Source organism: Mustela nivalis (assembly GCF_964662115.1).
Source record: "Mustela nivalis genome assembly, chromosome: X".
Taxonomy (NCBI): Eukaryota; Metazoa; Chordata; class Mammalia; order Carnivora; family Mustelidae; genus Mustela; species Mustela nivalis.
Window position 1 is genome coordinate 118,531,778 of NC_139040.1, and position 16,673 is coordinate 118,548,450.

At 43.3% G+C, this 16,673-nt stretch overlaps 1 protein-coding gene across 7 annotated transcripts in view; it reads left to right on the forward strand.

Annotated features, from left to right (window-relative positions):
* Nucleotides 1-6,623, forward strand: part of SH3KBP1 (SH3 domain containing kinase binding protein 1) — a 340,208-nt gene extending 333,585 nt beyond the window's left edge. For all 7 annotated transcript variants that reach the window (XM_082718343.1, XM_082718345.1, XM_082718346.1 and 4 more), the window contains 2 exons: nt 3,006-3,069; nt 4,092-6,623. In XM_082718343.1, coding sequence (XP_082574469.1) covers nt 3,006-3,069; nt 4,092-4,133 — 106 coding nt within the window. In that variant the 3' untranslated portion in view covers nt 4,134-6,623. The remainder of the gene's footprint in view (nt 1-3,005; nt 3,070-4,091) is intronic.
* Nucleotides 6,624-16,673: the final 10,050 nt, after the last annotated feature.

The following is a 16,673-nucleotide window of genomic DNA, read 5'->3' on the forward strand; positions in this document are numbered from 1 at the left end:
GGGCCCCTTCTTCATCCACCTCCCAAGTTGCTGCCCGCTGGGCCAGGGCCACATTCTGCAAGCCTGGGTCTCCCACCCGTGCGAGTGGGCGGCCCGCTCCCCCAGGGGGATGGCAGCAGGGGTGAGGTGGCTTTGAACCTGAGAGGCTTCGTGTCCCTCAGCTCCTTGTGTGACCGGATCTGCAGCACGCAGGGAGGGCACGGGCTGGCTGTGGGGCAGACAGCAGAGTCACTTACCAGGACTAATACACCCAGCAGGACTAATGCACCCAGCAGAACGATCTTTAAATCCCCATAAAATACAGTATGCGCTTCTACCACTTCCTGATTAGCCCAACAGCCCGTGTTTCCTCCAGCACCAGCAAAATTGCCATTTCTTCAGCTCGCTGTCTGACAAAGTGATTGGCTTGCATTTAGGGGCTGGAATGAGAGATGCGGGGATTCTTAAAACCCAAGACTTTACTCTCAGCAAGATGTTCTTCCCATGAGACTTGGGGCTCTCTCCATGCATGTCTATACACACTCTCTGCATCGCTGGTCCTTGGGGAGCACTCTGACGACAAGAAAGACCTGAAGGCAAAAATAAATAGCACCCGTAACTGTTACGCAGGATACCGCATGCAGTGACAAAAACAGTAAAAGGGTTAGAAGTAGGCAGTTCTCATCTGAGTAAACTGAGGCTCAGAGTTTAGGGATCAGTTAGCTCTTTCTTAGAGGAGTTAGATGGGGAGGCATCTATGCAGGCGTTTCCTGAACAGAATTTTGAAAAACAATCTAGGGTTGCCAAGAGCAGAGCCATGCAGCGAACTGAACGGGCCAGGTAGGGGCTCAGGCGCACAGAGCAGCCCCAGCTCCTGGCCTCCTGGACGGGGAGGTCCCCGGGCAGTGGACACCTGCCACCCTGCATGGAGCTAGAGGCCCTGATGTGTCTTGTGGCCAGATACTTTGGGGAGTATTGGGTTAAACACAATTGATTTTTTCTCCAAAAGGACAGCTCTGAGCCTTCGCTGCACACCAGAAAGGTGGAGAGGATAATGTATGCTATTTTTCTGGAACATTCTTTTTTCTCTAGATCACCCTAGGACAAGGGTTATAAGGAACTAACTTGGAGAACTATGGCTCTGTTTGGGTTCTGCTCCACTCCAGCTGGGAGGGGCCGAATGAAATTGGGGCCCCTGGCCTTAGCCCCCACCTGGAAGATGCCCATCGAATATGCAGAATCAGCCGGATGGAGCTAGAAAGGCTCTCTCATGGTCAGCCAGGCCGCCTCTCACTCCTGAAAGTCCCCAGCTCTTCTCTCAGTCTGCAGGTTACAGGCTTGGGGAACCACGGGCCCCAGCCGTGTCCAGGTAGCGTGTGTCTCCTGCCTAGACAGTGACCCCATGGCCCCAGGACATCCCAGAGCGCTGGTTCTCAGCCTTCTGAAGAGGACCATCATTGGGGTCGGCCTGGCCCAGATCCAGGGCTTTAGCCCTTTCAGTCCTCTGAGAGGGACTGGCCACATCAGAAATGGCCTGTGTCTGCCTCAGAATGAAGACCCGCCATTGTTTTGAGGCCGTTCTGCCCCACGCTCCTCCGCACTGGGAAGCCCGGGCATATTTGCCCATGACCGTCGGTCCCCAGCCCACGTCTTCTTGAATCGGCATGTGAGAGAATCCCCTGCCCCATGCCTGCCTCTCACAGTCATCCTGCCCAGGGCCACTGGGTCCCTAAAACTTCCGGCCGTAGCTCCCTAGCTCTAAGTGTCGTGTCCCTTCTCTCTCAGCCTTCAGCGCAAGTCCCTACTGACCCCCTCCTCCCCACGTGTGCTGCTCCTCCCCTCCCTGCTCCTGCCTTGGCTCTTCTCCAGCAATCCCCCCGTGTTCCTTTCTCCTCTCGGGCTCAGGCCCTCTTTGACCAGTTCAAGACTTCGTGACATTCTTTGCATTGGCTTCCCCAGCTGACTCCTCCGACCTGCCATAGTCTTCCTGGAATCACGCCATCTGCTTTGGGTCTCAGCTACCTCTCTCCTGAGCTCTAAGTAGTGCCCGCTGACATAGAGGTGCATGGCGTGGGCTTGAGTAAATACGGTAACGACTAACAACCCATTAGCATCCTAGAACCCGGTAGCAGGGCCCGGCTGTTGAGCCACATACAGGGACCGTCATGGGGCTCATCTGAAGGGAGCAAATGCAATATAACTTATACCTTAGTTAGTATACTTTCTCTGCAGTCCTTGTTTTTTTGATTTTCCAAACTAGTTAGTAAAAATGTGCACGTAAAATGGAGCATCTGCTACCCTAAAATGCGATACCATTCTCTGGCCGGAATGGCGACGGTTGCAGTGTCCTGAGTAGAGTGCTGAGTCTGCAAGATGATTAACTTTGTTCCACTTCATTATTTAGTGTTGTAAAGGGCATTAGACTGTGTACCCTAACTCACGTCTGCTTTCTCTGTGACGTCATTACCATATGGTTAGTTGAGCTATTTTAACTCTGAGATTTCAGGTGTTACTCTTTGTAAGATTTTGTGAGAATCCATGAAAACTTACCAGTAACCTTTTATTAATTTAAAACTCTGTGAAAGTAAGACATACCTGGGCTGCAGTGAAAATTATTATGTAAATATATCTAAAGACCAGTGATTCTATTAACAAAGGGCCAGCGAGAGGGAGGGTAGCAGAACCAGAGCTCGGATCCTCAAGTTGAGCCATTGGACAAGTCAGGCCACCTCTCTGGCCTCACCTTCCCCATCTTCTCCCTTTAGGAGAAGCTCAGACGAATGGATCTCAAAGATCATTCCAGACCTCCTGTTTGATGGCCACATATTTGGGGAGCCCAGAAATAATAGTGAGCCTTTCTGTCTGCAGTAAATGCCAAGCAGTAACAATGCAAAGAAAGAACACAATGTTGTGTCCATGTGTTCGCTGTAAAATGCTCAGATGGATTTGGTGGTGGTAAGAGACTTCTTAGCTCTTACTGCCAACGTCCGGGCTTATGTTTAATTTCATGGCCATTTGCTTTTCAGACGAGAGATTAAGCAGTTACTGTCAGAGCTGGATGAAGAGAAGAAAATCCGTCTTCGGTTGCAGGTGGGTACCTTGGGGTCTGGCTGCCTCGAGAGAGGGCCAGTCAGGGGTGGTGGCTGCCTCAGGACTTCATTTTGAAAGTAGACGACTGTCCCTTCTCTGTAGATTCTGATGCACTTCCTGTGGCCATTTTCTTAGAACTGTGTAGGCTCACTTTAGTCCTTGCCTGCGATCCAGAAAGTCTTGGGGGAAGGGAGGCATGAATCCATGTGCCCCCAGTAGGGTTTGTCATTTGGAATTTATCTGAAACGTCTCCTCTGTGGAAAGTTCCCTCCAATTTCCAAAGGTCACATTACAGCAACTGCCAGAGGGCGTGGTGCTGGGGGCAGCCCGTTGCCAGCTGGCTTCTGTCATTGGAACTCCAAGGACCACAGCTGTCCACAGTCGGCGCTCGCTTTTCTCTACTTCTCACCAAGAGCCACGTTGGTCCTGCCAGGGCATCAGAGCCCCATCCCCCGCCATCCCCTGAGCCAACTCAGCTGTTACCAAATGAGAATGTGCATGTTGCATGCCCACAGAGAATATGCGGGGGTTGCAGAAGGCCGAAGGCAGACTTCGAGCTTTCGTCGAGCTGGTGTCCCTGGTGCTGCTTGGGACCCTTGCTGCTTAGAGAAAGGATAGGTAACCGCTTCTCGTCACTTGGGGGTTGCCGATAGACACCCTCTTGGGCCCCACCAGAGCTGCCTTCCAACACCGCTAGGTGGCCCAGCACATCGGTACAGCCCGCTCTGCCCTCTGGCCTGGACCCTGGAATTCTTGCTGCTTCCTACAAATTTTGGTTACCGGGAGCCTGAGAAGGCACACACCCACCACTTCCTAGCGCCTCGCATCTGCATGCCCGTTCTTTAGGTTTCCATCACTTTTGGCCTCGTCCTCTCGTCCTTCAGATGTCACGTCACCCATTCCACCTTGAAAAGTGTGAAGTTGATTCTTTTCTTTCATTCGACCAGGTTGATTATCTTTCAGCTTCTCTCAGTCCAGCGAATTCATTATGCTTTTGTCCGGCTCTTGTTTTTCCTTTATAGATGGAAGTTAATGACATAAAGAAAACTCTTCAATCAAAATGAATACTTGATAAATGAAATATCACATTATTCATCCTGAGTCCAAGACTCAAATTTTCCACCCCAGCCAAAATAACCTTGTGCCAAAAGATTAAAGGTTTGCCTCCATGTGTCCCTGTTTGAAAGGTTAGCACAGAAGTCTTGATAGCACAACACAAATCCCATCTAAGAGGAGATTCCTCCCCATGGAATAATCCTGGGCATGGCACTGGCTGTGACTTAGAGCAAATTGTGCTAAAGGCTTTTTTACTATGAGATCTCATGCGAAATGAAAACTCAGGCAGTTTAGTCCATAGTGGTACTATTTTGATGATATTTTCCATTAATAAAATGTAATTTCAGATTATTCGTTTACAAGCTTTATAATTTTATGATTTTTTTAATCGTGTTTTGTCACAGATTCTCCCAGTGTCTGTATCACACATAGTCCAGAGCGAGTGCCCCATTCTTTTGCTTCAGGCAGGAAGCTGCCACGCTTTGTGTGCCCTCTAGGATTCTATTACATATGCAATTGTAGGTCCGACCCGTCCTTCCCCTGCCAGCCAAGCCCGCCACCCTGAGATAAATTTTAGCTTATATATGATGGTATATTTACAAAAAAGAGAAAGAGAAAACCTGGTATTTGCAATGATCTGTGCCTTCTTTTTACCACCCTCTTGATTGGAGCTTTTGTGATGCAGCTACCATGATTCAAAAAAACAAAACAAAACAAAACAAAAAAACAAAAAAACTAAAAAACTAAAAAAACACAAAAACACAAAAATACAAGGAAAAAAACACTTTTTTTTTAAAGCCACTTCTAAAAGTCCACTAGAGGCCACGTCTTCAAAGCTTCTCTCACCTAGCCAAAGGTCCCAAGAGGAGACAGCTGTGAAGTTGGGCGCGCTCTGTGGTACCTGCTGTGACGTTTAAGTTCTCCTAGTTGTAGGTTGTTCATGGAACTAGAAATGTCACCCCTGCTTGATTTTTCATCAGCCAAGTTAAACCCCTGCTTCCTGTCTTTTGCACCTTTTGCGTGAGCAGAATATGCATTATGAAAGCAAAAATAAATAAACATAAAATGCAATGAAAACAAGGGGGGGAAGTTGTGTTATTTCCCGCACTGGGTTATCGGTGTGTGCTCTTGTTTAAACTGTACTCACATAATGTCATTTGCCTTGTTCTCTTGTAACCCCTTCCTCAGGTCCAAGCGAATGGTGGGGAGGGGGGCTCTTGTTGAAGTGTAGCCACTGGTTTTTTCCTGCATTCGTGGAATTGCTTTTTCCGCCCCAAGGAAACTGGTGTTTGCCTGTCCGCTCTATCTCTGTAGCAAATGAACACCTCAGGCTTAGCCTCTGTAACTGTTTCCTCATTCTTAGCTGAAAACAAGGGGCGGACTGTATTGCAAGATTGTTGGGGGATTGGGGGTTGGGGCTGGTCCCATCAGGGCCCCGATGATGTTTTATGTTTCTCAAAAGCTGCTTTGTCTATTTCCTGAGTTTTAGAGTGAAAGTACTAAATATTAATGGATTTGCACAACCACAAAGAATGAGAATTGATAACACGGGAGAAGTAATACAAAAAAAGAAATCAGCACATGGTATCGATTATCCCAAGTGTTACAGATAAATGTCTCCTTCTTCATCTCTCCCTTCCCCCCCTTCCTCTTGCCTACATGCTCGTCCTCGCTGCTGGAGGCTACTTCTCTTGAGTACTGTACTCACCGAATCCGGGCCCCCTGGTCTTCCAGGCCGGTGGGCACGGTTAAGGGGAAGGGAGTTTGTAAAGAAAGAAACCCCCCATCCTGCATTCCCATGTCTGGATGTGTTGCCTTTGCAGCAGCCTTGCTCGCAGTGTGCTTGGGGCAGGGAGCACCAAGTTTCCAAGGGCAGCATATAACATTCCTGAACCCCTTCACTCTTCTAAGCATTTCTGCGTCCAACTTAAAGCCTTGAGAGATTTCCCACCGCCTAGTATAAGAATAAGGATTGAATTCTTTGACATTTGGATTTCTCATTTATTCATCGTGAAAATCCCTAATGATATAGTTTTATACGATGTGTATACAAAGTAGGATTGTTAATAATTCAATTGAGAGGTTGAGCGCCCTGGTGGGGCACTGGCAACCTAGAATGTCGAGGGCTGTCATCTTCCCCTCATAGAAGCCACAGGCTTTCTTTGTATAAAGAGAGGGAGAAGTGATTCTAGAAGGAGGAGTTGGCATATCTAGCTTCATTCCTGCCCCTTGGGCTAACCAGCAAGAGGATTCTACATTATGGACCTGACGAGCCACTGCCCGAACAGCCACCACCTTTACTCTTTACAAAATGGACCCGTCGAGAATATTGAAAAGCTTGGAAGGATCACTTTTGAAAAAATTCTTTTGCATTCAGCATGGACTCGACCGGCATCTATGGAGATTATTTTTTTGCTTCATTTTCTAAAATTGTATTTAGAAAAGTCTTAAGTATTGTGCTTTGTAAAGAAGATGATTAAAATGAAATTTTGTGAAAATATTTTTGTTCAAAGTTGTCATGGTCCAAGAGGAATGATTTCTTGGAATTCAAACCATTTTTCTCCATTTTACACAACTTGATTACTCTTACAGAAATGTCTTTGGAAGACATGGAAGATAGTACCCCTCACCCGACTTATCTTTGCCAAGTGAACAGAAACAACCCATTAAAATCCATGGCTGTGAATTCCATTTTTACGTTGTTCAATTTAACATTCCTATTTTGGCAGAAAATTCTAGTTAGGCCTATGTTGTTTTTTAGTGTAAAAATCATTAAATTATCATTATTTGAATAATTGTGTTAAGCCACTTTTATTCATCCACAGCCCTCTAGACAGCATACTCAAGTACATGATTTGTTTTCTCCTATAAGGACAGCCTGTATCACATGTGTGCATTTGGCTACTAATGGCAGAGTTTTATTTCCTTTCATAACCAGCTCCTTGATGGGAAAACCACAGGGTGTGTAATTTATTGCTCACATTTGCCACAGTCTCTATTAATAATAATCCCCAGGCCCCACAAAGGCCTTTGTATCTTAACCTGAGGTCACCAGGGTCTCTTTTCTGTATTAGATTAGGTTTTCGTTCTCTAGCTATTTTCACACAAATTAATGTCAAGATGTTGAGGCCCCAAGAGGGCTTGGTGAAAAGCTTTTCTTTTTGGTTTAATACAAATGAGAAGTGCAACAAAGCCGCGTGTGCATGGGTGCTAGGTGTTCAACACGGCTGATGACGGCATCCAACAGAGCGAAGTCTCGGTGCCTGCGACCCAGGCCTGGGGAAGAGGATGCCGTTCCCAAAATTCGGTCTAATGAGGGAACACAGTGCCCAAGGCAGAGAAACTCTTTCCTGGCTGGAAATAAATGTTTGTCGGTAGTGTGAGGATGGAGAGGGCGTCATGTCTCTTAAGGTGATGAGCAGTTGCTGTCATTCCTAGTTCTGTCCCTTGGGTCACTGAGGCTTGATTCCCAACACATGGAGCAGGAGGCAGCCCCTGAAGCCAACGAGAATCTCTGAAGTAGATGCAGGTCCCAGGGAGGTGGTTTATTTCATGTTGTTTTTAATCATTAGCCACATTGGAGTGGCTGTTGCGAGGGACAGCCTTTCCTATAAATGACATTGCGTGGTCATTATGTTTGTGAATTCGGAGTTCTTGGTAAAATGGGCTATTCCTTTTTTCTTGTTAGAGCAATAGGTGAGAAAATACTTATTTTTTAAAAAAGATTTTCTTTATTTGAGAGAGACCGTGAGCTCGAGCAGGGGTGGAGGGGCAGAGGCAGAGGCTGATGCTTAACCAACTGAGCCACCCAGGTGTCCCTTGGTGATAGAATACTTCAACCGAACAATAGAACAAGGTCACCTGGCAGGCTGTAGCTAGAATTTTCTGAGGAAAAAATAGAAAAAGAAAAAAAATGAAAAAACAAGAGAATTGAATTCCTGGGAACCCAGATTCCCTGGGGGAAGTTTTCTTTAAATGGCAGCAGGTTTAATTAAATGAGGCAGATACAGCACCGTCATTTAAGCCTAAGTCGTGAAAGCTTCCCTTCCCTCTCACCCCTGTAGAATGTTACTAGGTCTCCAGGAAATTAAGATTTGTTGTCAAGCTTTGAACTTCTTGATGGGAAGGTGCCCTGGAAATGCAAAACTCCAGTATAGTTTCTATTAACTAAAAAAAAAAAGTTTAGAGCGGTTTACAGACCAACTTTCAGCAAGCCAATAAGGCCATCCTGAAACCAAACAGAAAAACCAGGAAAAAAATCACTAACAATTCCGTGGTTATTCCACAAAAGTCAAACAGAGGTTTTAAGATTCTCTTCAAGCCTCATCATTCTTTCTCAGTCTGAATCTCAATCTGAGCGAACCAAGAACTTGGCTGGGGCAGGTTGAACATGTGTCAAGTCCTTACGATGTGCTGGACACCAGGATAGGTGCTGGATGCAACGTAGCCCCTGTGCTCCTGGAGCTCAAATTGGGGGAAGCAGGCAGATGCACAGGCAAGTCTTCCACAGTATGAGGACATGACCCCAGAGAGAAGTCCAGGGACCTTGGAACTGGAGCCTTGAGAGTGGGGAGGACAGAGGAAGAAGGGTACTTTTGGTTAAATCCAATTTTAAAAAAATTTAATAGATTTATGTATTTATTTTAGAGAGAGAGCACAAGCAGGAGGGGCAGAGAGAGAGGAAGAGACTCTCAAGCAGATGCCACACTGAGCGTGGAACCTGATATAGGGCTCGATCCTATGTCCCTGAGAGCATGACTTGAGCTGAAACCAAGAGTTGGAGGCTAAACCAAGTGCACCATCCAGGTGCTCCTAAATCCATTTTTTTAAATGTTGTAAAGCTGTGACGAACCTCTTTGGGCGTAAATCTATGTCCACATTTCTGATTTTTCCTGAAGATAATTCCTAGAAGTGGAGTATGAGTATGAATTGCTTAAGGTTTTAGCAAGAATAATTTTTGCACAAGCAACAAAATAAAAAATAAATAAGTGGGACATGTCAAACTAAAAAGTTTCTGCACAGCAAAACAAACCATCAGCAGAGTGAAATGACAGCCTATGGAATAGGAAAAAAATATTTGCAAACTACACATCTGATAAGGGGTTAATATCAAAAACATAAAGCATCCATGCAACTCAATAACAAAAAAACAAATACCCCAACTTAAAAACAGGAAAAAGATCTGAATAGACATTTTTCCAAAGACAATATGCAAAAGGCCAACAGGTACATGAAAAGATGCTCAACATCAGTAGTTACTAGGGAACTACAAATCAGAACCACAATGAGGTACCACCTCCCACCTGTTAGAATGACCATCGTCTAAAAGATAAGAGATAAATGCTGGTGAGAATGTGCAGAAAAGGCAACCCGTGCACAGTGTTGGTAGAACTGTTAGTCGGTGCAGTCACTATGGAAAACAGTATGGAAGCTTCTCAAAGATTAAAAACAGAACTACCAAGTGATCCAGCAATTTCACTTCTGGGAATATATCCAAAAGTTACAAAAACACCAACTCAAAAAGGTATCTGTACCCCTGTGTTCATAATAGGATTATTTATGAGAGCCAAGTCATGGAAATAGCCTAAGTGCCCATTGATGGATGAATGGATAGAAAAGTTGTATATGCGATGGAATATTATTTAGCCATTAAAAATGAGGAGGTCCTACCATTTGTATACCATGGATGTACCTCGAAGGCATTATGCTAGGTGAAGGAAGTCAGATGGAGAAAGGCAGATACTGTATGACCTCGCTTATATTTGGAATCCAAAAACCAAAAGCCAAACCAAACTCACAGAAAAAGAGATCACATCTGTGGGTGCCAGAGGTGGGGAGGGGGATTTGGAGGAAGGTAGTCAAAAGGTACAAACTTCCAATTATAAGATAAATAAGTTCTGGGGGTATATAGCTATCGCTGCTGTACAATATATAGGAAGGTTTTTAAGAGAGTAAATCCTAAGAGTTCTCATCCCAGAGAAAATTTTTTTCCCTTTATTCTTCTTCCTTTTTATTCTGTCTATGTGAGAAGATGGATATTAGCTGAACCCATTATGGTAATCATTTTACAATACATATAAATCAAGTTATCGTGCTATATGCTTTAAACTTATACAGTGATATATGCCAATTATATCCCAATAAAACTGGAAAAAATATTCATTTATATGGATAAGTCCCCAGAAAGGAAAACAATATAATGAAAGTATTTGTTTCATTAAGGTGGTGAAACTGTGAGCTACAAAATGGTTTTCTTTTAATATTATTATTTGGTAAATAAAGATAATTATAAAAAATGTTAGAAATGTAAGGAATAACTCTTGCCTGATTATAAACAGGCAAGTTGAATTAACATTAGTATGCAAAAGTGACTAACCCCCCAGATGTCTCCAAAGTTCTATTTGCCTAAACCTCTGTGGGTGTCAGGCTTGGGTCTCTTCCTCCTGGATAGTCACTGCTCACAGGTCACCTCATCAAAGAGGCTGTCCCTAACCCCCTAAACCAAAGAGCAACTTTAGCCTCAATCCTCCCTCAGACCCCCACACATCCATCCCCTACTTAACATATACACACGCACACACACATGCACACACACCCATCTGTTTTCTGTCTCCCTCCCTAGAATGAAACCACCATAAAGGCAATAACTTCATTTCCTTCACTGCTGTATCCCCAGTACCTAAAACGGACCCAGGTGCATAGTAAGCATTTGATATGCATTTGTTGACTGAATACATGAATTGATCTTTGTGACTGATGCCAAGTGGAATTTATTCTATACATTTGAGCAGGACAGTTTTTCCTTTACAAAAACTCTATGTGCAGTGGGCCTGGGTGGCTCAGTTGCTTAAGCATCTGCCTTCACCTTGAGTCATGATCCCAGGGTCCTGGGGTCAAGACTCGCATCAGGCTCTGTACTAGGTGGGGAGCTCTGCTACTCCCCCTACTTGTGTGTGCTCTCTCTCTTCAAATATATAAATAAAATCTTAAAAGGAAAACTCTGTGCAAAAATATAGCATTAGGGAGAGTTCATGACATAAAATGGTTACAAAGAAAGCCTTCAGAGGCACTTTACTTGTATGTGAGTCTCAGCCAACGCCCAGAGCCTGAAGAGTGCTGACATTACCATGGATATTAAAACAAATTCACATGATCCGCACACTGTTATCTCTAAGACTGTCATCCACTGCTAGAAAACCATGGCTACCCCTGTTTTAAGATGTGAAGCATTCTTTTATAATTACATTCACGCCGGGGTGCCTGGGTGGCTCAGTCTGTTAAGTGTCTGCCTTTGTCTCAGGTCATGATCCCAGGGTCCTGAAAGCAAGTTCTGTGTCAGGCTCCCTGCTCAGCGGGGAACCTGCTTCCCCCTCTCTGTTCCTCTCCCCTGCTTGTGCTCTCTCTCTTTCTCTATCAGATAAACAAACAAAATATTTTTTAAAAAGCTAGATTTGCTCTGGAGAAAGAATGAATTCAAAGTTGAGCATATTTCTGACAGTTTGCTTTTGGCACTTCTCTGAGGTCACATGAGAACTTCGTTGCTGCCCCTTAGGGCTGGCCATCTGCTCTGAAAGTGGTGAATAAGGAGGAAATGCACACGAGTCCTGGGTTCTTAGAGTGTGATCCCTGGAAAGGCAGTAGTAGCAACACCAACCAGGAACCTGGTAGAAATGGAAATTCGGGGTCCCTGCCGCAGACCTAATGAATCAAACTCTGGAAAGGGACCCCGCAATTTGTGATTTAACAAGTCCTTTTGGGGATTCTGATGCACACTCAAACTTGAGAACCACTGTCATGGCAGGGCAAATTATCTCATTCTCCATGAGTTGTGTATAGAATAATTCATCATAATCTTCTCCAGAGATCTCTATTCGATTGTGGCCACATCACAACAAGGTGCACTATCCAGAAATTACGCAATAGTCTATTAGGTTGAACCGCATGAAATTGACATTCTTACAGGTCAAATATTATTGAATAGGGCTTCTGGTTTCAGCTCAGAAATGAGAGAGCTACAAGATGTCCTTCCCATACTTACAATAAGAAAAAGTCTGGACAGACCGGAAAGTAAAAGAGAACTGAGTTTGCAGAGCAAATGGCTGTTTCAAAATCTGGAGAGAGTTTCTATGAGACATGGAGCCTGGACATTTGCTTACCAGGGACAGAAGCTACCAGATGCCAGAGAAGTGGATATGATCAAGGTAGAAAACTGAACAAATTGCTGGAGGCTGAGTGTGGGATAGCTTGAGAGTATGAAGCTCCTAGCAGGAGAGGTTCCCACACTTTGACAGGCTTTTCCTCCAGGACCCCAAATGGCTCTTTCATGGAGCCACTGAGAAATCCACACAGACCTTTCTCACTTAAGGGACAAAAAGCTTATTCTGCAGTGGGAAGGACATGGTCTGAGGGCACTGGTGAAATACCATCGCAACTGGGGGAAGGGAATTTCACCCACACCCAGCCTCAGCCCCCAACTCACCTAAAAAATAAGTATTTAATCCTAAGGCAGAAGGGTCTCAAGTCTGTTGACTAAGAACACTGTTGGATACCCATTGCATCTGGGGGAAGAGACTGGCCAAGGAGAGCTCTATCTCTGGAAGAGGGTCAGGTGCACTTGTGAATACTATACCCCTGAAATTAAGGCTTATAATGTATAAGCTATAATATCTAAATATATGATATTTATAAATATGAGGCTAGTATTACTCTGATATCAAAACAAGGAAAAGACAGTACCCTAGAAAATGAAAACTGCAATTATAAATATATAATATATTTCTATATTTTCTGAAGATTTTATTTATTTATTTGACAGAGAGAGATCACAAGCAGGCAGAGAGAGAGGAAGGGAAGCAGGCTCCCTGCTGAGCAGAGAGCCAGATGCAGGGCTCGATCCCAGGACCCTGAGATCATGACCTAAGCCAAAGGTGGAGACTTTAACCCACTGAGCCCCCCAGGCACCCCTCTATATGTATTACATATAAAATGTAATTAGACTACCCCCCCATGCTCCACTAGCACACTGACAAAACTTCAGGAATAATAACGGTGGATTACAGCAGGGAGAGCTGCAAGAGACAGGCTTTCTCTGGAGAGCAGCACAAAGGGAAGCCCCAAAACCAAGAGGAGCAACAAAAAAGATCGCTAGAGGAGTTAAAAGTTTCTGGTGTCCATAGGAACAACAAACCTCAACACAGCCCAATTCCTGGCTGGGATCACACAAATTCCTACACGAAAGGCTTATTTAGCACAGTATCTGCTGCCTTGTATAAAATGTCTAGCTTTCAACAAAAAGCTACAAGCCACGCCAAAAGCCAATAAAAAAGCAATCTAAAGAGACAAAGCGATCCTCAGAACCACTTAGATACGGCACAGCTCTTGGAAGTATCAGAGAAGGAACTTAAGAGAATCATGATTACTATATTAAAGGCTACAGTGGAAAAAGTAGACAATATGCAAGACCAGAGAGGAGACATCAGCAGAGATGGAAGCTTGAGGAAAGAACTAAATGGCTGGAAATTAAAAATGCACTAACAGAAATGAAGAGTGTCTTTGATAGACTCATTGGAAGACTCGAATGTTTATGTTTACTTGAATAAATACCAGGACTGATAAAAAGAGAGAAGAGACAAATCACCAAGTTGGGAATGAAATGGAATGCCACTACAGACTTTGCAGCCATCAAAAGGTGAAGAAGGGAATACGATGAGCAACTCCTGATCTAAATTCAGCATCTTAGGAGAATTGGACCAATTCCTCCAAACTCACAGACTATCAAAACTCAACCAAAATGAAATAAACAAGCTTAACAGTTTTATAACCATTGCCAAAAATACCAAATGTGTAATTAAAAGACACTAAAAAGGAAATCTCCAGATCCAAATGGATTCACTGGAGAATTCTACCAAACACTTGAAGAAGTAACACCAATTTTTTTTTAAGTAGAGAGTTTACATCTTTTTTTTTTTTTAAGATTTTCTTTATTTATTTGTCAGAGAGAGAGAGAGAGAATACAAGCAGGCAGAGAGGCAGGCAGAGGTGGAGAGAGAAGCAGGCTCCCTGCCGAGCAAGGAGCCTGACATGGGACTCAATCCCAGGACCCTGGGATCACGACCTGGGCCCAAGGCAGCAGCTTAACCCACTGAGCCGCCCAGGTGCCCCAGAAGTAACACCAATTTTACACAATCTTTTCCGTACAAGAGAAGAGCATAGGATACTTCCCAAATTATTTGATGAGGCTAGTATTACTCTGATATCAAAACAAGGAAAAGACAGTGCCCTAGAAGAGGAAAACTGCAGGTCAGTATATTTTATCAACCTAGGTGCAAATATTCTTAATAAAGTATTAGGAAGTAAAATCCAGAAATGTACAAAAAGAATTATATGCCACAACCAACTAGAATTTATTTCAAGTATGCAAGTTCAACATTGGAATATCAGTGTAAGTCATGATATTGATAGGCTGAAGAAGAAAAAAATCATATGATTATATCAATTCATGTCGAAAGAGCATTTGGAAAAAAACCCCAATACCCATGCACAGTAATGGTGCTCAATGAAGTAGAAATAGAGGGAAAACTCCTTAACTTGCTGAAGAGTATCTGCCAAAAAACCCACAGCTAACATCATACTCAGGGTGAAAGACTTGCTTCCTTCTAAGAGTAGAACAAGACAAGGATGTCTGCTGTCAGTGCTGTTATTCAACATTGAACTGCAAGTTCCAGCCATAGCAACAAGGCAAGAAAAAGAAATAAAAGGCATGTAGCTTGGAAAGAAGAAAAAAATTATCCTTATTTACAGATTAAGATCGTCTACATGGAAAATCCCAAGGAAAAATCTCACAAACCTCCAGAAGTAAGCTCAGCGAGGTCATGTAATAAGAGAAATGCAGTGCACAGGAACAATTGCATTTCTACAAATTAATAATGAATATGTGGAACCTGAAATTACAAACCACCCCATTTATATCCACTCTATAAAAACACCAAATACTTGGGCATAAACTTAGTATGGACGCAGTCTGGATGCTGAAAATGAGAAAATTCTAATGAAAGAAATCGAAGAATTTCATCTAACTAAATGGAAAAGAAGAGTGCATTCATACATTGGAAGATTCAACACAATAAATATGTTTAATTCCTTCCAAACTGATCTATATGTTTATGTAATTCCCACCAAAATCCTAATGAGATTTTTTTGTGGACACGGACAAGCTTACTCTGAAACTTATATGAGAAAACACAGGCTCTAATAGAGCTACAACAGTCTTGGAAAAGAAAAACAAAGGAGGAATCACTCCCCCCACTATCAAGGGTTAGTATATAGCTTCAGCAGTCAGACAGTGTGGACTGGTGGAGGGATAAATACACAGGTCAGTGGAACAGAATACAGAACCCAGAAATGGACCCACACAAATATTCCCAACTGATTTTTGACCATGGGGTAAAGGGAATTTAATGAATGAAAGATAGTCTTTTCATAAAATGATACCAGAGCAATTGAACAACCAAGAGGGGGGAAAAAAAAAGACCTCTACCTAAACCTCACACCTTATACAAAAATTAAGTAAAAGTGAATTTTAAATGTAAAATGCAAAAATACAAAACTTTTACTGTAATTATTATTTATAAGTAGGCTCCATGCCCAGCATGGCGCCCTGTGTGGGGCTTGAACTCACACATGTGAGATCGACACCTGAGCTGAGATCAAGGGTCAGATGCTTAACTAACTGAGCCACACAGACACCCCTAAAGCTACAAAACTTTTAGGGAAAAAAAAATGTAAAAGAAAATCTTTGGACCCTAGGGCTTGGCAAAGAGGTTTTTGTTTTTTTTTTTTTTTTAAACATGGAATTAAGGGGTGCCTGGGTGGCTCAGTGGGTTAAGCCCCTGCCTTCGGCTCGGGTCATGATCTCAGGGTCCTGGGATCGAGTCCCGCATCGGGCTCTTTGCTCAGCAGGAAGCCTGCTTCCCTCTCTCTCTTTCTGCCTGCCTCTCCATCTACTTGTGATTTCTCTCTGTCAAATAAATAAATAAATAAAATCTTTAAAAAAACATGGAATTAAAAGCATAATTTATAAATAGAAAAATTGATAAATTAGGTCTTATCAAGATAAAAAAAAACACTTGCTTTTTGAAAAACCTCATTAAGAGGATGAAAAGACAAGCTACAGGCTGAAAGAAAATACTTACAAACCACCTATCTGGCAAAGGACTAGTATCTACAATATAGAGATAATGTTTAAAATTCAACAGTAAAATAATCAAACATTCCAATGTTTGAAATTAGAAAATGGGCACAAGATATGATCAGATATTCACCAAATAAGATATACACGTGGCAAATAAGCACTTGAAAAGATACTCAACATCATTATTCATTGGGAAATGCAAACTAGAACCATAAAAAGATATTACCACACACCTATCGGAACAGCTAAAATGAAAAAACAACAACCCCAAATACTGGTAAGGATGTGGAGAAAGCAGAGCACTCCTATGTTCCTGATGGGGATGTGAAATGGTATAGCCACTCGGGAAAACAACTTG